The sequence below is a fragment of the Manis javanica genome, chromosome 10 (assembly GCF_040802235.1).
Source record: "Manis javanica isolate MJ-LG chromosome 10, MJ_LKY, whole genome shotgun sequence".
NCBI lineage: Eukaryota > Metazoa > Chordata > Mammalia > Pholidota > Manidae > Manis > Manis javanica.
Window position 1 is genome coordinate 2,176,728 of NC_133165.1, and position 27,926 is coordinate 2,204,653.

The following is a 27,926-nucleotide window of genomic DNA, read 5'->3' on the forward strand; positions in this document are numbered from 1 at the left end:
GACTGCCCTTGTTGAGTCCCCACCTCGGAGCTGAGGAAGTTGGCTCGGACAGTGGAGCCTTCCTGGGGCCTTCAGGCTGGGCAGCTGCCAGCCCCTCCAGTGCTGGGCATGGTGTCACAGGGCACGTGTTCCCTGGGCCACCAGCTCCCGAAGCAGGAGGCCCTGGGCGCTGGGTGGTGCTGCCTGGCCCCTGGAAGTTCTGGCCGCAGCGCCTTCCCTCGGCCCCTCCACCCCGGCAGGCCCTGGTCTCCGAGCTGCAGGCCCAGAAGTCCCTCCTGGCTGAGGTGGAGCAGAACCTGCAGGCAGCCAGGCAGTGCTCCAGCTTGCTGGCCAGCCGTTTCCAGGAGCACTGCCCCGACCTGGAGCGCCAAGAGGCCGAGGCGCACAAGCTGCGCCAGCGCTTCGACAACCTCTGCCAGCAGGTTGAGCTCAGGTGAGGGGCCGTCTGTGGGCGGTCGCGGCCTGGGCTTGGCTAGTCTGCTCAGGCCGCTAGAGGCTGCTTTCTGAATAACTCTTCTGAGAAAAGCAATAATACATGAACAAGTCAAGGCGACCATCATGCCCAGCCCTTCCCACCCCAGGTAAGCCCCGCTAGCCTCCGGGGACCCGTCCAGAATCGCTGTGCCCGGCTGGGCAGGTAGGCGGCGCTCGGGAGACGCCACCCTGGGTACTCTGCCCAGCTGTTTTCCCGTCGCGTGTCCTGCCAGCCTCTGGGTCGTTAAGTAGTCCCTCCCCTCCTCTTCACTCTTTGGAAGGCTTGTGCGGAATTGAATTGCTTCCTCAGATGCCAGGTCGGATTCCCCAGTGATGTGTGGGACGGATTCTAACACAGACTCAGCCTCTGACAGACACTGGACACTAGGTCATCCAGTTCATGAACCAGCTTCCCTAGATGGTGTCTCTGGAGGAAATTTGTCCATCTCATCAAATTGTTGAATTCTTTGGCATAGAATTGTCCATTGTATTCTCTAATCCTTTTACTGTCTGCAAGGTCTTGAGGGGGTGTCCTAATGTTCGAGCTTCTGTCCTCGCATCGGTCTGTCCTTTCCTCCCCAGGCATTCTGGCTGAGGTCTATCAGCTTATCGACAGTCTCGAAGCACTGGCTTCGGCTCCTGCGCGCTCTCCGGTCTCCTGTTTCCGTTCCCACCTGCCCTTATCTGTTTCCTGCTGCTGCTCACGTTCAGTTCAGTCTGCCCTGCTGAAGGCGGAAGCCTGGGCTGCTGATCTGAGAGCTGCCTTCTCGAAAGCAAGCATTTAATGCCACATAGTTCCCTCTAAGCACTGCCTTTGCCGGGCTCCACAGATTCTGACATTTTTTTTGAGCTCAGAGCTCAGAAGACTTCCTCACCTCCTGTGTGGTTTCTCCTTCACCTGGTAGGCTATGCAGGTCCCGTGACACACAGTGGGCATCTCTGTGGTTCACCTAGTAGGTTACACAGGTCCCGTGACACACAGTGGGCATCTCTGTGGTTCAGTACACGTGGGCCAACCTGCCCCTTAAAAGCAGTGGAGCACGCCAACTTCACATCATAATTCATTAACTTCTCCCTAGGTTATGCCATTTAAATTACACCTGGTGTCTGCCCCCAAACCCCACACATGCTTTTGAAAAATGAGCACAGATGACTTCCTTACAAAGGGATGGGGGTAGCTTTCAGTGAGGCACCTCCTTGCCGTGCCGGAGGCCTGACTGTCTTTGCGCCCACAGGGCCCGGAGCCTGCAGAGCGCCAGGGCCGCTTACGACGACTACCGCGCTGGCTGCGACCGTGTGCTCCACCTCCTGTCCTGCACCCCCAGCTATGAGCCCCGGGAGACAGACAGCCTCAGCCAGGTGGAGACCAAGCTGAACAATCAGAAGGTAGGCGGCCGCCCCCACCATCACAGGCACGCAGTGGCAGGGGGTCAGCAGGCTGTGGCTGCCGCTCACCAGTGGGTGCTGGGCAAGGCCTGGAGGAGCTGTGCCCTCATGGGGCCCTGGCTCCCAGTGCCTGCAAGGATAGCCTCGCTCACCCCTCCCTGCTCAGTGCCCTGCACGGGGCCTGGTCGGCTGGATGCAATGCCTCAGGCCAGCTGAGTGGGCGAGTGGCTGCAGAAGCGCCCGCAGAGCCCTGCTGGGGAGCAAGCCCACCTCCACAAAGTTCACAGTCCTGGCGCCTCAGAGGGCAGCGATGCCCCGGCCTGAGAGACGACATGGGGCCCGGGAGCCTAGATGCAGAATCCCAGTACCCCCACTAGCCACGTCCCCACGGCAGGTCCCTGGACTCCGGGTGCCTCGGGCTCCTCACGCAGCTGGAGGCAGTGACGGGGCTTACCTCCAGGGCTGCTGGCAGGGCAGACGCGAGAGCTTAAGGGACAGGCCAGAGCAGTGCCCGACGGGTGACTCGCACATGTTCGTTTCCTGAGAGGATAATTACCTTCTTGACCCTTCTTCACAGGCCCCAGAACTGCCTTTTGTAACACACGACTGTATACGAGGAAGCCATTCATTATACTTTGTGCTACAGAAGAGTACCTTCCGATTCGAAGGAATCCAGCTACTTGATCTTTTAAGTCTCTGTCGTTTTACAGAACCTGCTGGATGAAGTAGCGGGAAGGGAGCAGGAGGTGCAGAGCATCTGCGCCCTCTCCCGGCGGTACCAGCAGGCTGTCAAGGTGGGCCACCTGCCTGTGGCGGGGACCAGCAGGGGCCTCCTTCCTCCGAGTGGGCTGGGGGAGGGCCCTGCGCCTGGCATGGTCGTCCCAGGCACTGCGGGCAGCTGTGCAGATGGGCACAGCCCTTTGGGGGAACCGTATGGTGCCAGACATCAGATGCCAGGAAAGGGTTTCCTACTATTTGAAGCAGTAAACTGGGGGGATTTATCCTGAAGGGATAAATAGAAAAGTGCAGGATAAACAAAACCATTGTCCCAGTGTTCTTTACACACCAGCAGAACACTCTAGAAAGAGCCTGCGAGCCCAGAGCAGAGAGAGGAATGGGCATGTGAATTATCTGTCTACTTGATGGATTACAAAGTCATCAAATAGATCAATAGGAGGATTAGAAGGTGGTAACAGGAGAAAAGGGTTAAATGAAGAAAGCAAAATGTCACGCTCGCTAGACCTGGAGGGGTGCTCTGGATGGAGGGGTGCTCTGGGTGGAGGGGCTGCTCTGGGTGGAGGGGCTGCTCTGGGTGGAGGGGTGCTCTGGATGGAGGGGTGCTCTGGATGGAGGGCTGCTCTGGATGGAGGGGTGCTCTGGATGGAGGGCTGCTCTGGATGGAGGGGGTGCTCTGGGTGGAGGGGTGCTCTGGATGGAGGGGTGCTCTGGATGGAGGGGGCGCTCTGGGTGGAGGGGGCGTTCTGGGTGGAGGCGGCACTCTGGGTGGAGGGGGTGCTCTGGATGGAGGGGGCACTCTGGGTGGAGGGGGTGTTCTGGGTGGAGGGGGCCCTCTGGGTGGAGGGGCCCTGTGGGCCGACCCTCTCATCACATAGTGGTCAGGGAGGTAGCCGCATGCTGTCGACACTCCGAGGGCTCTCCTACCTGCTCGGCCGTCAGTGCGGGACCCAGCTGGGCAGAAGGCCCTTGCAGTCGGGTGGAAGGGGCGGAACGACGCTCTGGTTGCAGCTGCCCTTGTCTGCCCTCTGCCACGTCTCTCTCTCACGCAGGACTATGAATTAGAAGCAGAGAAACTCAGGTCCCTTCTTGACTTGGAGAATGGAAGGAGCGGCCACATGAGCAAGAGGGCCCGGCTGCAGTCCCCCGCTGCCAAAGTGCGGGAGGAGGTGAGCCCTGCGGGCCGGCCGCTCCTCCCGGGAGCATGATGTGCGGGCCCCGGGACACACACACAGCCGGGAAGTGGGGCTGCGAGCCCGCCTGGGTGCAGACAGGTTTGCTTAAGATGATGGACTTGTCTCGGGGGGTGACGTTGATATACCTGGAGAGACAGGCCGCCAGAGGCGTCTGGGCCAGACCCGTGGATTTGGCAGGTTCCCACTTTGCCCCCCTCAGTAAGTATGCCTGGAGGTCCTTCTGCACAGGACAGTGTTAAGGCTCAGAGACAGACCTGCCCAGGTCTGCCCTCAGCCAGGTGAGACTGTGGTGTGACTCCAGGTAGGAAAGGGTGAGAGGCTGCCCTCTCTCCCCAAGTGCCAGACTTAAAAGACTCCAGCTCTTTCTCGCTTAGACTGTTGGCTTCTGTTTGCTGTCTGGCAGGAGGCGGCTCTTACTGCCAAGTTTGCTGAAGTCAACGCCATCAACAGACAGAGACTGCAGAGCCTAGAGTTTGCTCTGAATCTACTAAGACAGGTAATGGATCCTAGGAAGACACTCAAAGCTATCCCAGCAGGTGGGAAATAAGACTTACTCTGCCTCAGAGAAACAGCCTGTGAACTGCAGTGAGTGCCGCCCGCTCAGAGCCAGGGCAGCACAGAACGCGGCCCGGCCCAGGCCGGTACTGCCCGTGGCCTGACTGTCACGAGGTATCCCTTGCAGCCAACTCTGGCTGAGCACCCAGGCAAAGGCGACTTATTTTCACAAGTCTGTCATGTTTGTGACAGCATCATAGTGGCAAGAAACTGGGAGCAACTGATAGTCATAAGCAATGGGTGATAACTAAGCTAGGGTCTGTCTGTACACCGGGAGGCGGGCTGTGCCGCTCCGTCACTGGGGTGCTCCCCCCCCACTCCCTCTGTCCTCCCCCTCCCCTTCTCACCCACTCCCTCTCTTCCTCTCCCCGTCCCCCCCTCTCCCTCCTTGTCTGTCTCTGTCAAGTACAATAATCAGGGTGCAAAATAGGGCACTACAATTTGGGCACAGAAAACATATGGGGTGCACTATAAGTTTATGTGCCACAAAGATGACAGATTCCTCTAGAAACTGGACCAGAGGTGGGAGACTGTGATTTCACTTCACACTCTTCTGTGGTTGTGAAATGTTTTACCTAAACTAGTTGTCTCACTATTTTCAAAAGAACCCCTGGAACTCTAGTGAGCCTGGCGCTAAGGGAGTCCTTGGGGATCCCAGGACAACCAGTCCGACCTGTTTGCAGGTGACCCGGGTGCACTCCGACCAGGTGGGGACAGGCTGTGCGGAGAGTCTGGCTTTAACCATGCACTGTCTTCTCCCCCAGCAGCCAGAGGCAGGCGTGACCCATGAGACCCGGCAAGGGAGCCAGCCGGGCTCGGGAGGGGAGGAGACGTGGAGAGTCCAGAAGGAGCTGGATGAGGAGACCGAACGGAGGCGGCAGCTGGAGGAGGAGGTCCAGAGTGTCCGGGAGGAGGTCCAGGTTCTGCAGAATCAGAGCCCCCAGGAATTGGTGGTGAGGAAGGAGGTGCTGAAGAAGGTGCCGGAGCCCGGGCTGCAGGAGAGCTTCCAGCAGATGCAGCGGACTCTGGCGGACGAGCAGCACAAGAACCAGCTGCTGCGGGAGGAGCTGCAGGCGCTGCGGCAGCGGCTGCGCGCCCTGGAGCAGGAGGCTGCGGGCGGGGGGCAGGAGTTCGTGGTCAAGGAGGTGCTGCGCATCGAGCCGGACAGAGCCCAGGCGGACGAGGCCCTGAGGCTGAGGGGGGAGCTGGAGGAGCTGCGGCGGCAGAAGGGCACCCGGGAGGCAGAGGCGGCCCTCCTGCAGCAGCGCATCGCCGCCCTGGCCCGGGAGAAGAACCGGGCGCAGGAGAGGGTCACCGAGAAGGAGGTGGTGAGGCTGCAGAATGACCCGCAGCTGGAGGCGGAGCACCGGCGGGCGCAGGAGGGCCAGGAGCGGGAGGCCAGGCTCCGGGAGAAGCAGGAGGAGGAGCTGAGCTTCCTCCAGGACAAGCTCAAGAGGCTGGAGAAGGAGCGGGCGATGGCTGAGGGGAGGATCGCAGTCAAGGAGGTGCTCAAGGTGGAAAAGGATGTGGCCGTGGAGAGGCAGGCCGGCGACCTCAAGCGCCAGTATGAGGACGAGGCCGCCAGGGCTCGCGCCAAGCAAAGGGAGAAGACTGAGCTGCTCCGCAAGATCTGGGCCTTGGAAGAGGAAAACGCCAAAGTGCTGGTGCAGGAGAGAGTGCGCGAGATCGTCCGGCCCGACCCGCAGGCCGAGCGGGAGGTGGCAGACCTGCGCCTGGAGCTCGTGGAGCAGGAGCGCAAGTACCGGGGCGCCGAGGAGCAGCTGAAGAGCCACCGGAGGGAGCTGGAGGCGCTGCGGCAGCGGGGCCCCCAGGTGGAGGTCAGGGAGGTGACCAAGGAAGTCATCAAGTACCAGACCGACCCCGAGGTGGAGGAGGAGCTTCGGAGGCTCAGGGAGGAGATCGTGGACAAGACCCGGCTCATCGAAAGGTGTGGCCTCGAGATCTACCAGCTGAAGCGAGAGATCCAGTCCCTGAAAGACACCGAACCCCAGGTCCAGACCAAGGAGGTGGTCCAGGAGATCCTCCAGTTTCAGGAGGACCCCCAAACCAAAGAGGAAGTAGAGTCTCTGAGGGCCAGACTGTCCGAGGAGCAGAAGCAGCAGGTGGACCTGGAAAGGGAAAGGGCTTCCCAGGAGGAGAAGGTCAGGCAGAAGGAGCAGGAGCTCGCCCAGGTGAAGGAAAAGGTGGTCCAGCAGGAGGTGGTCAGGTACGAGGGGGAGCCTAGGCTGCGGGCCGAGGTGGACGCCTTCACGGAGAGCATCGACGTGGAGCTCCGGCAGGTCGACCGCCTCCGCGGGGAGCTGCGGCGGCTGCAGCGCCGGCGGGCCGAGCTGGAGCAGCAGCTGGAGGAGCTGCAGCGGGAGCGGCAGGCGCGCAGGGAGGCCGAGCTGGAGGTGCAGCGCCTGAAGCAGCGGCTGGCTGAGCTGGAGGAGGAGGACGGGGAGGCCCGGGAGAAGGTGACCCTCAGGCAGAAGGTGGTGCTGCAGCAGGACCCCCAGCAGGCCAGGGAGCACGCCCTGCTCAAGCTGCAGCTGGAAGAGGAGCGGCACCAGCGGCAGGTCCTGCACGGCGAGCTCGAGGCCCTGAGAAGGCAGCTCGCCGCCCTGGAGAAGGCGGAGGTCAGGGAGAAGGTGGTCTTCTCCGAGAGCGTCCAGGTGGAGAAAGGCGACGCGGAGCAGGAGATCCAGAAGCTCAAGAGCAGCCTGGAGGAGGAGAGCCGGGGCAAGCGGGAGCTGGACGCCGACGTGAGCCGGCTGGAGGCCAGGCTGTCGGAGCTGGAGTTCCGCAACTCCAAGTCGTCCAAGGAGCTGGACTTCCTAAGGGAAGAGAACCACAAACTGCAGCTGGAGCGGCAGAACCTGCAGCTCGAGACCCGAAGGCTCCAGTCAGAGATTGAAATGGCAGCGACGGAGACCCAGGACTTGCGACACTTGGCCTCGGGGGACGCGGCGGGGGGCCTCGGCTCCCGGCTCTGGTCCCTGGAGCAAGAGCTGGACGCCCTCAAGAGGCTGTCCAAGGACAAGGACCTGGAGATCGGCGAGCTGCACAAGCGCCTGGGCTCCATGGCCGTCAAGAGGGAGCAGAGGGAGAACCACCTGCGGCGCTCCATCGTGGTCATCGACCCCGACACCGGCCGGGAGCTGTCCCCGCAAGAGGCCCACCGGGCCCGTCTCATCGACTGGAACATGTTTGTGAAACTCAGGAGCCAGGAGTGTGACTGGGAGGAAATATCGGTGAAGGGTCCCAACGGGGAGTCCTCGGTGATCCACGACCGGAAATCCGGCAAGAAGTTCTCCATTGAAGAGGCCCTGCAGACCGGAAGGCTGACCCCGGCTCAGTATGACTGCTACGTCAACAAGGACATGTCCATCCAGGAGCTGGCTGTCCTGGTGTCTGGGCAGAAGTAGCCACCACCCTGCCCTCTGCCTCCATGGAGGCAGACAGCTGGCTCTCCTGCCCAGTGCCCTCCTCCCTGGCCCTGGGTGGGCTCCTGGTCCATACAGAGCCCAGCGTGCTACCCACACTCACGCCGCCAGGCTGCTCAGAGCCCACACACCAATCAGCAGGACGGGCACTGGCCGACCGTCACTCAGCCTGGGTGACTGACCTGCTTTTCCTCCAATGATGTGGCAGCCACCCTGCCCGTCTTTTCCCTCCTGTTCCTACAGTGGACTGCAGTGGTCTCATCAATGGGCTCCTGGTGTGGCACACTAACGCAGGTGACTAAGGCGGACAAGCCCCCTCCACGGCAGCAGCCTTCACACCCAGGTGGGGGCTCCAGGGCAGAAAGGCACCCACCACACACCTTCCCCTTCATCAGAGGACTAGGCCCCTCCGGGATTCTGGCTGAGAGCTGACCTCCTGCCCCAGGCCCTCTGGGGAGACAGATCTGGGCCCTGCCCCAGAAGAGGGCAAAGAAAACACAAGTGTCTGGCCCTTGGTGCCAGAGCGAAGGTGTCCTGTCAGCCGGCCTGTCCAGGAAAAGGCACCATCGCCAGCGTGTCTGGCTCTGCAATGACTTTCCCCGCGGACAGTGCTGCCGTCAGTCTCAGCGTCAGGGCCTTGCAAGCCTCGCTCATTGTCTCGTTGTTGAGGTGTACTTACTACCCAGTGGACTTCTCGCCGGATGAATTTCAGGTTCTCTCTGTCTCATGTATTATGTAGGGAAAGGGGAAGTAGGGAACTCTATTGATAGCACAAAAATAAACACCTGGTGGCTTGATTCTAATTTCATGGCAGTGTGTTTCTTCCTCTTTAGCATGTGAAGCTTAGTTCCCCCACTTGGCTTTCAGCCAAAGTGGATGTTCCATATATACCAACTCCTACAGGAGGAAGAATTATTTGCAAATATGGTAAAAAAAGGAAACAATGAGAAACAATGATTTGGAAACCTTGAAACAATTTATTGAGTTGCTTTATACAAGATTAACAATTTCCACATCACTCCTAATACCAACATAGCTGCCGCACCAAAGCCACAGCCCCTCTCACACCCAAGAAATGGCCGTGCCGGGGACAGCGCTGCAGCCCCCGGCCCCAGAGCCGCTCTGCCGGCTGCGGCTGGGAGAGCCACTCACTCTTCCTCCACCACAAATAAAGCATAAACAAAAAGAAATCTCAAACTCCCCATCAAAGAAACGTTTCCCTGAGGCAAGAGGCATCACTAGATTCCTAAAAATGAGGCTGTTTTGCTCCAGCTGCACACTCTGGTCTGGGGCGGGGGGCATGGCAGCGGGGAGGGACCCGCGTGTCCTCGGGCAGAGAAGCCTGGAGTTCCCGCGACCTGTGCTCACGGGTGGCCTCTGAGGCTCTGGGCTCAGCAATACAAATCTCTTCTTTGGCTCTTTCGCTACCACCTACAACTATTCTGTAAACAAACTGGAAACCCAAGTTGAAAAAAAAATTGATGTAATGAAGGGATAAAGAATCCATTTAGCCCAATGTGACTCATGTTGGTTCTTACATTTGAAGGGAAAAGAAAAAAAAGCAGAGGCCTGGCGGGAGGGCTGGCAGAGGTCAGGACCCCGGGCACACTTGTGCGTGACCTGTGAGTCACTGAGCACTGTGCCCTGGACGTTGGGACCAAAAGAGCTGCCACGCGGGGTACATTCTGAGGAGGCTGTTGACTTTCAACACCTCTGGAATCACTTAGCTGGGGCGGTCAGTTCACACCCGCCTGTGGCGGACTCCACGGGACAGGCGAGTGCCCTCAAAAGCCTCGTGAAGCAACCACTGGCCGGATGAGGGCAGCACGGTGACCTGGGGGCTGCAGACAGCTGTCCCAGTCTCTCTGATGCCTTCCCCAGGCATCTCGCCCTTAGGCTGACGCACAGCCCTGCTGCCTGGAGGGCCTGGGACTTGAAGGCCCGTTTCCACACGGCAGGCGCTTCACAGAGGCTGGCTCCTGCAGCTCTGCCTGAGAACGGGTTCTGGGTAAGACAGACCAGAACGTCTGTGACTCGCAGCCCCTCATGTCCTCGGCCCAGAAAGAAATGAAGGGCTTTGGGGCCCGCAGTCCACCTGTATGAGCTCTGGAAAAACAAGATAGGGGCCCTGGCGGAACTGGGACCTGGGATCCGGAGGCCCAGTGACCTCCAAGTCAGGACAGCTCAGATTGTGTGTAACTGTAAAAACTCAAACTGGTGATGTCTTAAAATACGGATGTATCATTAAAAAAGGTCTTCAACTGACATCCACTCAAGGGACTGAATGGATGTGTCTAATTCTGCTCCACCGGAAAGGCACTGGAATTCTGTCTTCCTACAATATGACATGCGGAGAACAGTCCCATTCTATCCAATGCATTGAATGGCGATGATGATCACTGAGCCCAAAGTAAGTGTCTAAAAATCCTGTCACAGCTGTTGAATCTACAAAGGTCTCATCTCTAAAGGAGCTTCACGGTCATGTTCCGTGGAGAAACCGGCTCCCACACTGAGCACATGTCGGCTGTTCTTTCTTTCAAGGAGACAAGGTACATCCCCCAGCTGTGTGTGGGCCTGGGTTTTGTCCTGCCTGAGAATGGGGCCACCCGGGGACCCCGCTGTGGTCAGAAGGTGCCCCTGACAGGAGGGCGCTGTGAGGTACTCTGACCAAATGCCAGGGCTCAGGCAGATTTCAGACACAGGTATGCCAACCGCTCTGCCCCAGAGCTTCATATACAACCCGGCACGCTGCCCAGCCTAGAGCTGCCCCGACGATTGTCCACGACAGCTGCAGAAGTCTGGGGTACCAGGCCAGTCAGTGCCTCGCGAAGCCTGGGACTGCGCCCCTCACTGAAGGCACATCACAAGTACCAAGAGATGTTCTACTTAGCACGCACGCCTTCTCCAGAAGAAAGCCAACCAGCAGGAAGAGCAGAGTCATCCAATTTCTGAGACCTACTCGTTCAGGTTCCACCCAGACCCAAGTGAGTTGGGCCTTCCTCTGAAGAGGTCACAATTTCCGTGGTACGCTGGGCCCTTTCCCGTGACTTTGAGGAGCGTCTGAAAGGAACAAGCACAAAGAGCACAAGTCTTTCAGGGTCTCTGATTCCCTTACGACAGCAGCAAACTCAATGGGATCCCTCAGGAAAGAGCAAAAGCCCATAAGCTGAGCATGTGGAGGCTCGGGTGAGCCGGAAACACGGAACAGAGGCCAGCGTGTTCCCACTTGTGCCCTGCAGGTCACCGAGCGCTCAGTTCACAGAATGGCGACTGTTGCGCAGCTTGGCCCACAGGCACCCGGCTGGCAGGCTGCAGCTCCGTGGGGAGGCCTGAACTCAAGCAGCAACGAGTGTTCTGGTCCCTGACACTAAAGACCCCAGGTTCTGTGAAGACATGGCCCAAAGGCACGAGCACTCTGACCCCACACAGGAAAGGAGGCAGAGCAGAGCAGGTGGCGTGGCTGAAATGGGCGCACAGCTTTTCGCTGCGACCCCTCAGTGTGATCCTAGAACCTGAAGACCATCCAAAGGAGAGAGGAAAAGCCTACTGGAACAGCCTGTCTTAGCGCCACTGCTTTTCTGATAGCCTTCAATACCCAGGGGATAAACGGGAAAGAAATGGAACAAGAAAGCACTGTCCTTTTTTTGCTGAAAATACCAGACCAACAGTCGGCTTCCGGTGGCTCTTCGGCTCTGTTGCTGTTCGAAAGAGTGACACCCCCAAAAGCCAGCCGAGGCAGCACGAGCCGCACCCCGGTGCTCTGACCCCTACGTCATATTCTCAGCCACAGCAGCGGCCCCAAGTGTGGAGCAGGTCCGCTGTGTCTGCTGCTTCTCCGGAGGAAAACGGGGTGACTGCCAATATAGATGGGGCCCCTCAGCTTCTTTCTCTGAAGAAGCAGAATTCCATCTTGGAAATTCACAATCAGTTGCACCCAGATGGCTGCAGGCGCTACCTATGAATTCCTTCACCTCAGGACACAAGGGCCAGGGACCCCCAGCCAATCAGGAGGCAGACGCGGAGCCGGGCAGCATGGGGCCAACGCTCTCAAGGCGGCAGGTCGCGGGCGCTCCGGAGAGCAGCTCCCCAGCACACTTCCTCCCACCACCAGCCCACCAGGGCCACCCAGACTCAGCTTCCTGAAGAACAGCTCTCCACTGACCAGGGGGGCCCCCTGGTCATTTCTGGAGAAGGTCCAGAGGAGCAAGGAGAGCAGAGAGCCGAGACCAAGGTCCCACGAGGCCTCACACCAGCATTCCACTAGGTGGGCCTGAAAATCGGGGCCCAGGAAGGGCGAAGGGACCTGCTCACTGCTCGGGTGCCAGCCCAGGCGCCTGCGCCCTTCTCACACCTGAGAGCCTACGGCCTCTGCGGGGCCCCTTCTGAAGCCACTGCTGCCTGGAGAGCAGGAAGAGAAGAAAGGGAGCGCTGCTCCCACATCCGAGCCGGCCTGGAAGCGCTCCTCTCTGACACAGGCTGACAGCAAAGGTCCCGCCTGCAACCTTACGGCTCAACCCTCGCCCCTACTTGGGTGCCCCCTGCGCTGTCATCTTCGCATCCTGCTTCTGGTGCCACCAGCGCAGGCAGCAGCTGGGACTGGAAGGCCATGAAGGGCCCCAACCAGTCCTTAGGGAACTTGCATGTCACCTGCCTGTTTTTTTTAAATTAGACAGGAAAAGCTGAGCAAAGGTTTGGGAGCTCCTCTGCCTGGAATGCAGGCCAAGACTTCCTGTGATCTGGCTGACCCAGGCGGTGCCGAGTGGGGGGCGGGGAAATCTCAAAGCAGAAGCCTGCATCACTCTCTCTGAGCACCTGCAGAGCGAGAGCCTGAGCCTCGGAGGACAGACCAAGGCAACACAGTGGCAACGAGGCGACGGGACTGAGATTCTCGGCAGCAGACAAGGCGTCTTAACGGTGGAGAGGGGAATGGCGCACAGTGTGTGCGGCACTCTGCCCACCGGGCAATTACCTGGCAGACTCTGCGGGACGTGGGTGGCCGTGGCAGCGTGTGGGAGAGGCGCCGCGTGGGGTGGGCTGGAGTGCAAGCCAGCCAGGAGACCTGAGAGGAGACAGGAGGGAGAAGAACAAGCACACGCAGTGAAGACAGGCATGGCGTGGCGGCCTGGCGGTCGGGAGCCCCAGAGAACCTACCGGGCCGGCTCCGGGTGGAGACCCCCAGGGGAGGGCTCAGCATATTCCCACGAGAGCTGCCTATGGTCACACCAGATGACACGGTAGGCCAATACATGACAGCAGAACATGCAGTCACAGCAGAGGTAGCCAGCAGGGAGCCTGCTGTACCCACAGCGGGTGGTGCGGGCAAGGCACTTACTGTGGCCGAGGCCATGGTGGAACGTCCCAGGAGCGGGGCCCGTGACGATGGCATCCTTGGAGACCCCTGCTTTGGTGGAGGAGTCGGCGCTAAAGGAGAGCACGTGGAGAGGAAACGGGGAGATGATCCCCAGGGAGCTGGCGTTCATGGCCCCGGGCAGCTTTGAGCTGCCGGCCTTGTAGGATGAAGACAGCAGGTGTAAGGGTGAGGAGCTGGTCAGCAGCACAGCCCCACTGGTTCCTTTCTGGGGAGGAAGCACACCCTGGGTCAGGACTCCAGCCCCATTCACAGCTCCCCCACAAACCAAAGCGGGGGGCCCACAGGTGGGGACGCACACACGTCCACTGCCCCTAAGAGAGCACCTCCTGCCCTGAGCCCCAAAGGAAGGAGTGGCCTGACCCAGCGCAGCTCCCGGGACAGGGCTCACCTCACAGAACCCGGTATTAAGTGTGTCCCCTTTGGAGGAAGAGAAGCAAGAGCGTTGCACACAGACAGCCACAGATGCAGGTACAGACGGACATGCATATGTGTATATTCATACACATAAAACACACATATTTATACATAGTGATCTGTTTTTTGGAAAAAACCTGGGAACTAAGGAACCCGGCCACCTTGCAGGGATGGCAGGAGCGGGACAGAGGCAAGCTGAGACCTTGCTCAACAAGCCTTTCTGTGGTTTTGTCTTTGCAAACAGTTGTTTACATAGTGCAAAAATGAAGAAAAAAGAAAAGCTCCATTTTCCCCAACCCACACCCCAACTACTTGTAGTTACCCACAGGCCGCTTCACTAACCACGGACTCTGTCCAACTGCCTTTCTGACCCACAGAGTCCTTCAAAACCCCATCAGAAGGACCACTCATAGAAGGTACCGACCTTCCTGGGGCATGAACATCTCCCCCAAACTAATGATCTGACCAGTAACTCCACTTTCATTGACTTGTTGGATAGATGGACATGTAAGAGGCCACGAAAGGGAAGTTTTGTGGCTCGTCTGTGCTGCCCAGGTTCGCAGCCTCCCTGCACACGTGGTACTGACCAGTCCTTTCCACATGCTCACCCTCCTAAGGAGAAGTTTTGGGCTCCCCTGGGATTCCTGCCACTAGAAAAGAAAACAGGAAGCCCCATCCTCCTTCCAGCTTCGGGGCTCACTGTTCCTACCTGACCTTCAGTGCCAGACCTCACTCTCCGACCAGGGAGGGCAAGCGGCCCTGTCCTCAAGACCCCTGAGGGGTGGGCGGCTGTGCCGGGGCACTCACAGGCAAGGAGGCAGGCGGCGGCGCGCTGCTGGCCGTGCTGGGCTTCAGGGAGGAGGTCAGTAACTTTGCAACTCCCTGGGTACCACCACTGGAATCTCCATTTGGGCCACCTGGAGGGGCCACCAGGGTCAGCTTCTGGGAAACAGGTGGTTTTTTCACTGTGGAACCTGGGATGGGTCGGCCGGCGGACTGCCCTGTGGCGGGAGGCTGTCCCCCGGGGAGCAGGGTCCCAGAGGAAGAGCTCTGCGCCGGCGTTCCTCCGGAGGAAGAACTGCCAGAAGAAACCCCGTGTCTGGAGACAGAGCCGGCGAAGGGACTCTTGTAAAGCGGCCCTGAGGAGCTGGCTGAGTGCTGTTTTGCTGGATGGCTCAGGGCAGCGGCTGATGAGGCTGGTGTCTTATGAGAGCTGCCGCTGGAGGCTGGCGTGCCTCCGGAAGAGGCTGGTGTGGCGGGATGGAGGCTCTGGCCTTTGGTCGCTGTCTTCACGAGCTGGAGGAGGGAGCGATGACACTGGGGGGAGGAAGGCTTCGCGCCCTGGAGCTTACTGATGAATGGAGCCGGAGCGGGGAAGCTCTTCTGCTGCTGGGTGCCCGCGTGAAAGGCCTTGAGCTGGGGGCCAGGCCCGGGAGCCGCCGCCTGGGGTGCGTGAGACGTCCGTGGCAGGCCGTGGTGCTTTGCTTTGGACGGGTGCATGTCTGGCAGGCCCTTGCTGAGGGCAGCTGGACAGGACAGCTCTTTGTAGCCAGAGCTCTCAGGTTTTTTCTCCTGAGAGGCCTGCCCCAGTGCCAGAGCTTGTTCAGCCAGAAAATTGAGGGGTGACTGCAGAGAGCTGGAGGGTTGGGGAGCAGTCAGGCTGGGCTTTGGGAAGTTCCTTTTCTCTTCCGCACATAGAACACCTGCGCCTTTCTCTGCAGGGGCCGCTGAGGGTGCAGCCAGTGTGAACTCAGAGCCTCCACTTGCTCTGCTGTTCAAGGCAGCCAGGTCCTTGGATACGGTCTCCAATGAGGAGGCCGAGTGGCGGATCAAGTCTCCATTCAACGCGTCCTCCAGGTTGATGGGAGCAGGATTAGCAAGGCCAGATGCGTGGGATGAGAGCTCCCTGTTAAGAGCCCCAGTGCTCAGACCTCCTCCAGGGTGTTCTGAAGGCAAAGCCACGGGGACACCAGTCTGGCCTGATGGCACAGAAACCTTTTTATCAGGCTTAGTAGATGACTCCTAAAGGAAAGCAGAAATGCTGATGTTTAGAAATGTCCAGAGATGACAATACTGGCCCTGCTGTGAGGATGCAAGCGTGAGAATACCACGAGGCCCAAAGCACCAAGCCTTCCTGTGCAGTCACAGAACAAGGGAGGCAGAGAGCAGGGGCCCCGTCAGCTTGGGCTTGAAAGCGCTGCAGCCCCATCACCTTCTGGCACAAGTCCTGCCGCCTGCGGCTGCCCTTCCCCAAGCATGCTCTGTTGCTAAGTACACATACACACACAGGGACACAGGGACACTCTCCTGTTTCTGAAAAAGTACAAAGAAGCGTCTCGAGCAGAGACACTACCGGCCTCACACTGCCTGGGAGTGCCCCTAGGTGCAAGCAGAGGATGGCGCGCGGCACGAGAAGGGCCCTCCTTAGCCTTCTTGTTCTCCTTGGTCCTCTCTAACATCTGTCTCTTCAGTTGGGCTCAAAAGGAAAGTCCTTCCAGGGGGCTGTCACACCCCGCCTGCCCGCCTGCCTGCCTGCTCAACGCAGTGTGTCTTAGACATCGCAGGAGCTCAGCGGGCACTCACACCGTCTGCACAGCTCATTCCCATTCAGGTACAGTCACAGGCACTGTAAAGCCTCAGGAACTGGTAAAAATTTGGGGAAAATAGCTATTTTTACTACACTGAGAGGTTTCTGCAATGTCTAAGATGATGTGCACATCTTTGTTCTTCAATCACTATCCCTCCCCTTCCGCCAGGTAAGCTCAACAGAGCCGCCTGTCTTTTGTTGTAGCTCTAGGCTAACCTGCACCTGGCTAGACGTAACTGCGTTCTTCCCTCAACAGATCCTTATCACAGAGTAACCTTCACATGTGCAGGGGCTCTTCACTCCTCAGAGGTCTCGGGCTGACTTCTTATAGTCCCACAACACGCTGGGCACTGGCCAGGTGGGTGCCGCTTCCTGGAACTGAGGCCGGAGGGCACTGAGGGGCCTGGGTCAGGTCTCTGCCCTGCCAAGCCCCGGTTCCTGCAGTGGCCAGGCTGCCTCTTGGAACCTCAGGAGTGCCATCCTTAAAAGCTGTCCCCCAGGTCAGCGAAATTCAACAAGCTGCCCCCACAGGCTTCAGGATCATGACTGGAGAGAGACAACGGATGGCAGTGACCCAAACAGGCTGACTCACCTTCACCTTGATTTTGGAAGCGGCCATTACTTTCTTCTTGGCCCTGTTCAGAGGAATGAACACAGAGAAGGCTTAGCAGAGACCCATGAAGGGGACAAAAATGACAGTAGTCCTGAGGAGTGAAAACACTGAGACACTCACAGCATTGACGTCAGGTGCCCATGGCCTCGTCTGCTCTCCTTAAACAGAGTCCTGAAACAGAGAACACTGGGCGGTTTGCGGAAGCCCCTAGGGCAGGGGCTTTGCAGCTACAGCCTTCCCACCATCCCTGGTGCTCACTGAATGGCAGTGGGCTGGGGAGCAGAATTCCTCACAGGAGGACCGAAAGCGGCTGAACTGGCCGCCCGGAAGCCAAGAGTCTAGGACTACCCAGAAAAAGCTACCACTCTGGCCCAGACCTCGCACAGGGATGTCCCCGGAAAGGCAGGAATGCTCTCCTTCTCCTCCTTCCTTATTGCCTGTTCTCAACCTCTCCAAGAGCAAAATGTGGGGTGACCCACAGTGTGTCTTTCTCCAGAGAAACTCAACATTGTCTTTATATCCCTCCCTAAATACCTTCATGAGTCCAATTTATAAGGAGAGAAGGGCAATTCCATTCAAAGAAGGGACACCGAGACAAGAAAAATCTATGATTTGGTTTCTAGGAAAATGGTGGAGTATGAAGCCAGGAATGGTCTCCCTATCTGGACAACAACTGCACTGGCAGAATCTATGTGATGGGACTATTTTGGAACTCTAGAATCTGTTGAAGGCTTCCCACCTCCAGGGGGAGACTTAGAGGGATAAATTTTGGTTTATTTCAGTCAACTCCAGCTCTGAGCACAGCAGCAGCTACCCAGCCCTCAGCCCCACAGCAGGCAGCTGCACCCCTGTTCCTGGCACGGCTTGTGGGAAGTAGGATGGGCAAAAGGGACCCTGTCCTCCAAGAATCCAGAATATCTATCTGCTCTGACGGCTGCTGCTGCGTCTCATCACCGAGGTGCAGACAAAGAGGTGGGCAGCTGTGGTGGTTCCCCTTCCCTCTGGCTGAAGTGAGTCCATGGGATTTGAGGGGCCTGTGCCCTTTTCCCCATTCATTTTTCACTTTTCCCCTTTGAGGAGGCAGATTAAATGCTAGAATATTCAAAAACAACTGTGTATATGGGAAAAATTAGAATGTGACTGCATGTGCCCAAGGAAGGGCTCAGAGAAGACTGAAGAAGACATAACGTTTCTTAAGATCTCAGGCTGATCTTCAGCACGGAGACAGCCCACACATTCAAAAACCAAAAACAACAAACAAAACAATAACCAAAAACAAGCAAACCCTGGGGAAGGGGAAGAATGTGATTTTCAGAGATACCACATTATTAGACTAAAATGTCTAGTGTTCAACCAAAAAGCACAAGGAATAAGACAACGCAGGAAAGTATGGCCCATTCAAAGAAAAAATACAGAAACCATCCCTGAGTAAGCACTGGTGGCAGATGCACCAGCTGTCTTAAAGATGCTCAAACTAAAGCAAAATGTGGAGAAAGTCAAGAAAACAATGTGTGAAAAAATGGAAATATCAACAGAGGGAAAACCTAGAAAGAATCAAAAAAATTCTGGAGCTGAAAAGTACAACAATTGAAAAGAAAAATGCATCAGAGAGATTCAAAGGCAGATCTGAGCGAGCAGGCAGAAGAGAGAATCAGCAAACTTGAAGACAGGACAGTGGAATCACTGAGTCTGAGGAACAAAGGAAAAAGACTGAAGAAAAGTGACGCTGTGGGAACCATCAAGGGGACCAATATACGTACCGTACGCCACGGAAGTCCAAGAAGAAAAAGGCAGAGAAAGCAGTGGAAGAATAATATTAAAAACTCCCCAAATTTGATGAAAGGCATGAATTTAAACATTCAAAAAACTCAATGAACTCCAAGATGAATTCAGAGAAACCCACATTAAGACTCATTATAATCAATCCTTCCAAGACAAAGACAAAGAGATAATCTTGAAAGCAGCAAAAGAGAGGCAAATTGTCAAATACCAGGGATCTTCAATAAAATTATCAGATTTCTCATCAGAAATTTTGGAGGCAAAAAGGCAGTAAGCGGATATATTCAAAATGCTAAAAGAAAAAACTGCCAACCTAGGATCCTGTATCTGGCAAAACTGCCCTTCAAGAAGGAGGGAGAAATTAAAGACATTCCCAGATGAACAAAAGCTGAAGGAGATGGCGACCCCCTAACCTGCCCTGCAAGAAGTGCTCAAGGAAGTCCTGCGAGGCGGAGCGAGAGACACCAGACAGTGACGCAAGCATATGGGGAATGAAGATCTCAGAAAGGCGGATATATGGGCAGTTACAAAAGCTAGTAGTGCTATGGCCATGGCTTTTGACACATGATTTAAGAGACTAATATATTTAAATTAAGGGAAAAAAATTGTGAGTGCAGAAATACTGCAGCTTTGGTTTATGACTCCCAGTCTTGTTTTCTACAGAATTTAAAAGACTAATGCATTTTTAAAAAATATTATTTTATGTTTTTTGGAGCAAAACATGTATTAAAATGTAATTTTGTAACATCCTAAAGGGGTGGAACAGAGCAGTAAGGGAGCAGAGTTTTTATGTATTATTGAACTTACAGAAGACCCTCATCAGTAATTACATTAAATATAAATGGATTAAACTCCCCAATCAAAAGGCAGAGATGAGCAGAATGGATAAAAACATATGATCCAAATATATGCTGTCTACAGGGGTCTCACTAGAGATCCACAGACAAAAACAGGTTGAAAAGTAGAAGGATAGAAAAATATATTCCATGCAAAATAGTAATCAAAAGAGAGCAGGGGTGCCTATACTAGTATCAGACAAAACAGAGTTAAATCAAGAAAGGGTAAAAGAGACAAAGGAGGACATTATATTACTAATAAAAGGTTAAATACAGCAAGAAGATATAACAATTATAAACATTCCTGCACCTGACAGACCATCAAAATATACGAAGCAAAAATGGACAGACTTGAAGGGAGAAACAGTTCTACAACAACAGAGGAGACTTCAATACCCCACGCTCAGTGATGGCTGGAACAGCTGCACAGAAGACAAGGGAATGGAAGACTCCACACGATGACCCAGCCAGACCTAACAGACACACACAGAACACGCTGCCCAGCAGCAGACTGGTCTTGAGTGCACAGGGCGCAATTCGCAGGACAGACCATGTGTCAGGCCGCAGATCAAGACTCAATAAATCTTAAAATAGAGATATCACACAGTGTTCCAAAACCACAACAAGATGAAGTTAGGAAAACTGGAAAATTCACAAAATTGTGGAAATTAACATACTTTTAGATAATGAATCAAAGAAGAGATCACAAAAGAAATTAGAAAATACTTAAGAGAAATGAAAATGAAAAACACAACATACTAAAATTTATGGTACACAATGAAAGCAGTGACAAGGGGGAAATTGATAGCTATAAATATATTAAGAGGCAAGAAAGATCTCAAACCAACAACTAACTTTACAACAATGAACTTTACAACAAAAAAGAACTAAACCTAAAACTAGCAGAAAGAAGGAAATACTAAAGATAAGAGCAGAGATAAACAAAATAGAGAACAAACAATAGAGAAAACTCAATAAAAGAAAAAACTAGCCTTCAGAAAGATCAATAAAATTGGCAAACCTTTAGCTAGATGGATTAAGAAAAAAGGAAAGGAGATTCAAATTGTCAAAATCAGAAAGTGGGGACACTACTACCCGCTCTATAGAAATAAAAAAGATTACAAAAGAATAGTAAGAGCAATGGAATGCCAACAAACTGGATGACCTAATGGAAATGTACAAATCCACAGAAACTCAAAACCTACGAAGACTAGATCACAAAGAAACAGAAAAATCTGAATAGACCTATAACCAGTAAGGAGACTGTATCAATTATCAAAATTTCCCCCCAAAAAATCCTTGGACCTGATGTCTTCACTGGTGAATCCTACCAAACATTTAAAGAACACCGATCCCTCTCACACTTTTCCCAAAAACTGAAGAAAAGCAAATACTCCCAAATTCATTCTATGAGGCCAGCATTACCCAGCTACAAAGCCACTACAAGCAAACCTCCAACCAATATCCCTTTATGAACATTAATGCAAAAACTGTACAGAATTTTAGCATGCAGAATTCAGCATAATAAAAGGATTACAGATCATGACAAAGTATTTATTCCTGGAATGCAAGGATGGCTCAACATAACAAAAATCATTCAGTGTAACATGCCAAATCAACAGAATGGAGGGAAAAAAAAGATGATCATCTCAGTTCATGCAGAAAAAAACATTTAACAAAATTCATCACCCTTTCATGATAAAAACACTCAACAAACTACAATAGAAGGAAACTATTTCCACATGATAGGAGCCATATATGAAAAGCCTATTCAACATACTAGTGCAAAGTTCTAGCCAAAGCAATTAGGCAAGAAAGAGAAACAAAAGGCATCCAAATTGGAAAGGAAGAAGTAAAATGCTATCTGCCAATAATCTAATCTTTTATGTAAAAGACTTTAAAGATTAAAAAAAATGTTTTAGATTTAATAGGTGAATTCAGCAAAATAGCAGGATATAGTCAACACAAAAATCAGTTGCATTTCTATTCATGAACAATGAACAATCTAAAAAGAAATTACAAAAATAATTCCACTCACAATAGCATCAAAAAGAATAAAATACTAGGGAATTACTTTCACCAAGGACATAAGACACTTGCGCAATGAAAACTACAAAACATTACTGAAAGAAATTAAAGACATAAATGAATGGAAACACATCCCATGTTCATGGACTGGAAGACTTAATATTAAAATGTCAATACTACCCAAAGCAATCAACAGATTCAGTGCAATCCCTAGCAAAATGACTGACATTTTTTTAGCAGAAATAGAAAAGCCCATCCTAAAATTCATATGGACTCTTGAGATCCTAAATGGCCAAAACAATCCTGAAACAGAATAAAGGTGGAGACACATTGACTGGTTTCAGAAGTTACTACAAAGCTACAGTAATCCAAACAGTGTGGTACTGGCATAAAGGCAGACATATAGACCAATGGAACAGAATAGAGCCCAGAAATAAACCCTCATATATATGGTCAAATGATTTTTGACAAGGGTGCCAAGACCATTCAGTGGGAGAAAGGACAGTCTTTTCAAAAAATGGTGCTAAGAAAACTGAGTATCCACATAGAACAGAATGAAGTTGGACACACAGCTAACACCAAATACAGAAATTAACTAAAAATGTATCAAGGACCTAAATTTAAGACAGAAGTCTGGTACTTGATTGACTCCAATAAGTAGTCAGCCCTGAGGGCAGCCTGAGGTGGGAAGAGCATGCAGCCAACTCTGAACTGAAATGGGACCAAGACTTACAAAGACAAAATCCCCTAAAAAATGTCCCTCTTTTAGGAAAGACTGAGAGATCCCTCCACAGCAACCAGTACACCCTCCAGTTACTCAGGTGAGATCAGAGCTGAGTCAATGAGACTGATGTCCTGAGAGAAGGGACCCAGTTAGTCGGCACAGAAACAGCACTCGAGGGTGTCTGTTCCTCAGTGCAGGAGTGCCCTCCCTCACCCTCAGCCTGGCCCTCACCTGGCCTGCATCCAGCCTTTGGGCCAGAGGGGTTTGACCTCAGCGTCCAGAAAGGCCTTCACGTGGTCCTCCCAGGACTGGGCCCTGTGGTTCCTCTCCAGATCATAGCTCTCCAGTCTTATCTTCACCACGTGGCAGAGAAGCTCCCTGGGGAGTAGAGAGAGGTCAGGAACTTCAGACTCTCCCCCAAGCACCTCCCCAAGGCTTCAGTCACATGCTTCACACACTAGCCTCACCAGCCCTCCAATGAGGCAGGCTCCCAGTTCGGACACACCTGATTTCATCATTCCACTGGAACTTCTTCCGGGGTCCCATTATCCTCCTGCCCCCCTTTTCTTCATCTTCTTCCTCATCAGAACAAATCCGTTCTCTCTGCTCCTTGTCTTTCTCCTCTTCCAGCATCCTAAGGGGTGAATCGAATTAAACAGGACCCTAAGATCACCACCCAAGACAACTGCTCCCTCCCGCCTCCTCCCCACACCCCCAGGACTTCTCAGATAAGAAGGTCAAAATGCTGAAGAAGAGCTAAGAGTGTCACTGGGAAAAATAAGTGACCTGAGACACAGAGAAGAGGCAAGAGGGTGATGCCACAGCAAGTGACAGGACACACTTACTTGGCAACCTTGGCTTGTGTGTGTGCCTGGCATTCATCTTGGTACTTGGCCATCTGCTCAGGCATCGCCCTGCCAATGGCTTCCTTAAGCTTCTGGAGAGGCTCCTTCATACGCCCCCCCTGCAGAGAGTAGCACGTACTGTAAGGTTTCCTGAGGACACACTACTGGAAAGACCATGCAGAGGCGGAGCAGCAGCAGCAGTGGCATCTGTAAAGACTCCGTTGCCCCCTCTGTTGCACCCAGAGCCAAGGGGCTACACTCCAGTTTCACCCACCTGTTCATAGAGGTGAAGTTTCCTAGCACGTTTGACCAGCGTGTCCTTACTGCAGGGCAGGAATGAAGCAAGATAGGCATATACCCCAGAACGGACGTGGCCACTCAGCTCCCGAGTTTGCACCTCTATGCTGGAGAACAGAACAGAGCTATCAGTGGCCAGCAGCTCCCTGAAGCAGCTCTTGTCATTAGGTAACCAAACACGGAGAAGAAAGCTAGGCGCCGAGAGCAGGTCAAACCTTAACTCGTCGGTCGCACAATGTAACTGTAGTGACCAATGCAACAGATCTTCAGCAGTCACCAAACAAGAACTCCTAAACCTGATCAACTTGGCTAGTAACACAGTTAAGGCCCTTAGGTGAAAGGCAAGACCAAGTCAAAGGTAGTCAAGGAAACAGAGCCCTAAAGAAGCCCTGAAGTAACTAAACTTCATAAATGAAGAAAACATAAAAGCTTTCAAAATGGGAAATTATTGAGTTATTGGGGTTGAGAGGAAGTAATTCCCAGCATTGTTTCCTTTCTTCCCAGTTCCCAGTTCTATCCCTGATGAGGTCAAGGAAATCCTCACCCCTCCAGCGTCCCCGTCTGGATGGGCAGAACAATACTCAGCCCTAGGCGCTCTGCATTCGGTATGGCCCAGCAGGCTTCTCTGACACAAATCTCCCATCTGTGCTGACCCTCAGGTGCTCTCCACAGCCCTGGCTTCCTGACCCAAGGGGCCAGTCCCGAACCTGGCCAGGCAAGGTCATTTGCTAGAATACTCCCAAGTCCACCGTTCTTACACATGAAAAATCCCCAGTTGTTGAGCAGGAAGCTTCCTCTGTTATGTGATGCAACTGCAAGAGAAGCTGACGGGACTGGAGAGCCAGAGGCAAAGCGCCTGGTTTGGATTTATACATGCGGCTGTTTTGCTTTTAGGCCCGATTAATACAGTGCGGTGTCTCAGAGTTTCAGGTATCTGGGAGGAGGGCTACCAGACGATGGACACTGGCCCTGGGAGCAGAAGTGAGAGCAAGAGAAAGACCAGGTATGCTGAGAAGCACCCCAAGAGTGCATGCCCCTGGGGCTGCACCAAGCTGTCTCTGATTTTTCCAGGCCCTCAAGAGACAGGCAAGCGACACCTTCTCTGTTGTCTCATCTCATCTTTGCCGAGAAGTCTTCTTTCAACTGGCTGTAACTGTTATATACAGCATTCTAATAACATGTCATTTCCTGGAGACAAATATTTGGTGTACCCAACCCATTTCTTAAAAAGAACAACAATAAAAACCAATCTTTTTCATCTCGTTGGTGGTCCTCTCTATGCAGCTCGCCCCATCATACTCTCATTTCCCCTGGCCTGCTCAACCCAGGCATGCAAACAGCGGATACAAAGAGACAGAAGATACTCACTCTAAGAGGATGCCGTTAATATCCTGGGTGAAGAACTTCTGTCTGCTCTCCCCCTCAGCAGCCCCGGCAGCCTGGTGCACGGCAGACAGTGACATCCGTTAGTGCAGCTTCCCCACACAGCCCTCAACCCACAGGCATAAGCGCAGCAGTCCCTACAGAGACGCCGGCCCACGGAATCCTCACCGTGCCCCTCCCTGCTCGGCCCTGCTCCCAGGTTAAGTTCACCTAGGATCACTACATGCTCCAGAAATGGGACAGCCAACTCTTTTCAAGTGCTGCTGAAGCACGCATGGACTGTCTGTTCTTTCCTGGACTTGAAACAACAATCACATAAAAGAAAATCCCGCAGAGTCAGAGCAATCATGACGCATTTGACTCAGCCAGCTAGCTGACTCCCACGACCAGCACTCTCATCTCAACTGCGAGTTGGAACTTCCATACATCTACAATACAAAGACAATCAAATGTCAACAAACCTGCAAGATTTGAAGGCTTTTATCCACTGCGATGAATAAATGAACAAAGGAAATGAATGAATAATCAAGAGCTATGTTAGTATTTAAAGACTGCGTAATTCCTTGAAAATTTACCATCTACAGTTTATCGCAAACTCTCTATTACCCAGACCATTTGAATGACTAACACACCTTACTACCTATTAACACAAGATATACAGGAGGCTGCTACAGTCTTTGGCTTCCCATGAGAACACTCCGGGTGGTAAGCATGGGGGCCTTTATAGCAACCATAGCAGTCAGCCAAGGCACCGAACGCAGAGGTCAGAAAGCAAACCCTTCTCCTATGTGGCTGTACACTGGAATTGCTTGGTACTTTCCCCACCCTAGACCGATCACAGCAGCGCCTCTGGGGATGGGGCCCAGGAATCTGTATTCTTTAAAAGTAACCCTGGAGACTCTAATATGCAGAGAAGTTTGAGAACCACTGATCTAAATGCAAGAGTTGCCGGCCCAAAGGCTTTAGGAAAAATACAATTTCTGAAACCAGGCTTGATACACAATGATGATGGCAAACAAGGGCAATTCAGGTGATTGTCTAGAGTGAATTGATGGATCCCGATCAATCCCTCTGAAACTGCAGGCACTGATGACTACCCGCCACCGCTGACTCTCCATCGCCTCCATTCGCTACTGAACTACAGGCGGGCCCCAAGGCTCAATCTAGAGCCCCCCTTTCCCAACGACTTCCTCCCCTTCACAGCTCCAAGACAACAGGAGTGTATGTAGGTCTCTCAAATCCAAACCTCTGGCCCCAAACCCTTTTTCTAAGCTCTGGGTCGGAATGTCCAGTTGTCTCTGAATGGATGACCCTGTGGTATGCAAACTGAACTCACCCAAAACCAAACTCGCCAGCTGCTGCTCCTCCTCTCCTGCCCCCTACTTCCAACAACAGCACAGTTTCTCTGAGATCCTTCCTCTCCCTTCCTTAAAGCTCTTCAGCAGCTCCTTCCAAGTCCAGAATCAAACCCAAACTCCTTCACATGGCATTCGGGGTCCTCCAGGACCTCCCACAGCCAGCAACGCACTGCAGCTCCCACCTCCGCCACATGTCCAGGGAGCTGTGCCCTGGCTTTCTGTGAGGCCCCCTCTGCTGTGAGCTGGCTAAGCCTGCTGCCTCCAGTTCGACTCCTATGGGCCACCACCTAGGGCTTCGTTTTTACCTGCTCAAGTCCGGCTGTCTACTTGACCACCTACCTGACCATCCAAACATCATAGTTTATTGTCACTCTGCTCTGACCTATAGCCAGTTGTTTACATGTCTACTGGTCCATTTATAGACCAAGCTCATGGAAAACAAGAACTCAATCATATGCATCGATTTATTTCCCACAGCCGCCTATCACATAATAGATGCTTAGCCAATGTCGGCTGAATGGCCAAATGAACAGGTATCACTGAAAGAATGCAAACCAGAGGAGGAGAAGCTTAGTACTGAGCAGCCAAACGTAACTTGCAGAGTTGATACGCAAAACTCAAGCTTCTGCAGATCCTTGGGCTGAGGGGCGCACAGAGGCACAACAGGAAAGGGGGTGAAATGGATGGACGCAGACGGAAGAAATAAAGGGGATGACTTAACCCAGTCATCAGCCAATTTCTTACACTTTCAGAAGGATTCAGCGTTCTGCCCTGGCACTTTTAATGTGCTGGAAGTGTTTTAGTTTTACCGAAAAAGACAGTCATTGTTTTTTCGCTTAAGCTTACACACTGCCAGATAGGTACCTTAATGTTAATTCAGTCTAACTAACATGTATTTCAAATGCCCCGCTCTTTGTCAGACCCATCAACTGCTTGGGTTTCCAGTCAAATTTAGTTTGAGATATCAGCCATTTCTTCAATATTTCAGAGGTTGTCTGGCTATATAATTTTTTTAAAGATTTTTTTTCCTGACGCCTTTTGAATTGTGTACACAGTATCTCTTGAGAGTCTGATTTTATACTGAAGATAATTAGTCAAGTGATGTATTTTTAAAATAAATCTAATTAGAAGAGTAATTGGATATACATCTAACGGTCTTCCAGAAATAAATGAGGTCCCTCAACCCTAAGAGACACCCTTGCCCAAGGAATTACATAAAGCAGTCAATCCTAGATTAACAGGAAATGTAGTCAAGCCAAACAGCCCTATCATGCTGATTCACAGTATTTCCAACAGCCTCTTAATGAGCAGTTTTATGTATTTTAGGAAAAACCATCTACAGCCTTTCAGCACCTGGGTCAGAACCTTTTAGACTATTTCTGCTTTTGCTGAACAGAATGAAATCTAGCCTGGTTTTCTTTTTAAAAAAGATCAAACAGTTTCAAGGTTGTGTTTTTCTTGGCTCCACACCTCCCTGGCTTTGGGAGGCAGGGGCTCTGTCTCTACAGGAGGGCACGCGGTGAGCAGGTACAGGGGCGCGTGGCATGCGGCCTCTGCTTCTTTGCTACTCCTACTATTGTTACCGTTTAATTCTCGACCGAGTAGACCTGTGTCATCTGTACAGACCAGGCTGGGAAGCTGACAAACTACATTAAGACGGTGACCTGGGGAGTGCCGCACCTGAGCTCTCAAACCCCAACACAGAGACACAATGAAGGTGCGGTAACTGAGAGAAGACAGAGTGAGGCCATCAAATCAAATCACTGGATTCCCTGAAGCCCATAAAAATGTACAATACAAAGCAGTTAAGAAATGAAAAAAAAAGGGCTAACATGAGAAGCAAACTGTAAATGTTGCCTGGGCTCCCACCAAGATGACCCTCTTTAACATACACACACT

At 53.2% G+C, this 27,926-nt stretch overlaps 2 protein-coding genes across 5 annotated transcripts in view; one reads left to right on the forward strand and one right to left on the reverse strand.

Moving 5' to 3' along the window:
* Positions 1–8,595, forward strand: part of PPL (periplakin) — a 41,205-nt gene extending 32,610 nt beyond the window's left edge. Inside the window, exons 17-23 of one of the 4 annotated variants that reach the window (XM_073214525.1) lie at positions 240–433; positions 1,710–1,860; positions 2,571–2,654; positions 3,648–3,764; positions 4,195–4,287; positions 4,952–5,029; positions 5,114–8,595. In XM_073214525.1, coding sequence (XP_073070626.1) covers positions 240–433; positions 1,710–1,860; positions 2,571–2,654; positions 3,648–3,764; positions 4,195–4,287; positions 4,952–5,029; positions 5,114–7,774 — 3,378 coding nt within the window. In that variant the 3' untranslated portion in view covers positions 7,775–8,595. Of the gene's footprint in view, positions 1–239; positions 434–1,709; positions 1,861–2,570; positions 2,655–3,647; positions 3,765–4,194; positions 4,288–4,951; positions 5,030–5,110 lie in introns of all 4 variants that reach the window. The other 3 variants (XM_073214529.1, XM_073214527.1, XM_073214526.1) reach the window with 3 other exon arrangements.
* A 154-nt stretch (positions 8,596–8,749) lies between these two features.
* The window catches only part of UBN1 (ubinuclein 1), a 32,835-nt gene continuing 13,658 nt past the window's right edge, over positions 8,750–27,926 (reverse strand). The window contains exons 8-18 of the mRNA XM_037014838.2: positions 24,655–24,725; positions 23,264–23,393; positions 22,990–23,108; positions 22,650–22,778; positions 22,376–22,522; positions 16,898–16,948; positions 16,757–16,799; positions 14,385–15,599; positions 13,125–13,368; positions 12,762–12,851; positions 8,750–10,852 (exon numbers count right to left, since the gene is read on the reverse strand). Of these exons, the coding sequence (XP_036870733.2) occupies positions 10,803–10,852; positions 12,762–12,851; positions 13,125–13,368; positions 14,385–15,599; positions 16,757–16,799; positions 16,898–16,948; positions 22,376–22,522; positions 22,650–22,778; positions 22,990–23,108; positions 23,264–23,393; positions 24,655–24,725 (2,289 nt within the window). The 3' untranslated portion in view covers positions 8,750–10,802. The remainder of the gene's footprint in view (positions 10,853–12,761; positions 12,852–13,124; positions 13,369–14,384; positions 15,600–16,756; positions 16,800–16,897; positions 16,949–22,375; positions 22,523–22,649; positions 22,779–22,989; positions 23,109–23,263; positions 23,394–24,654; positions 24,726–27,926) is intronic.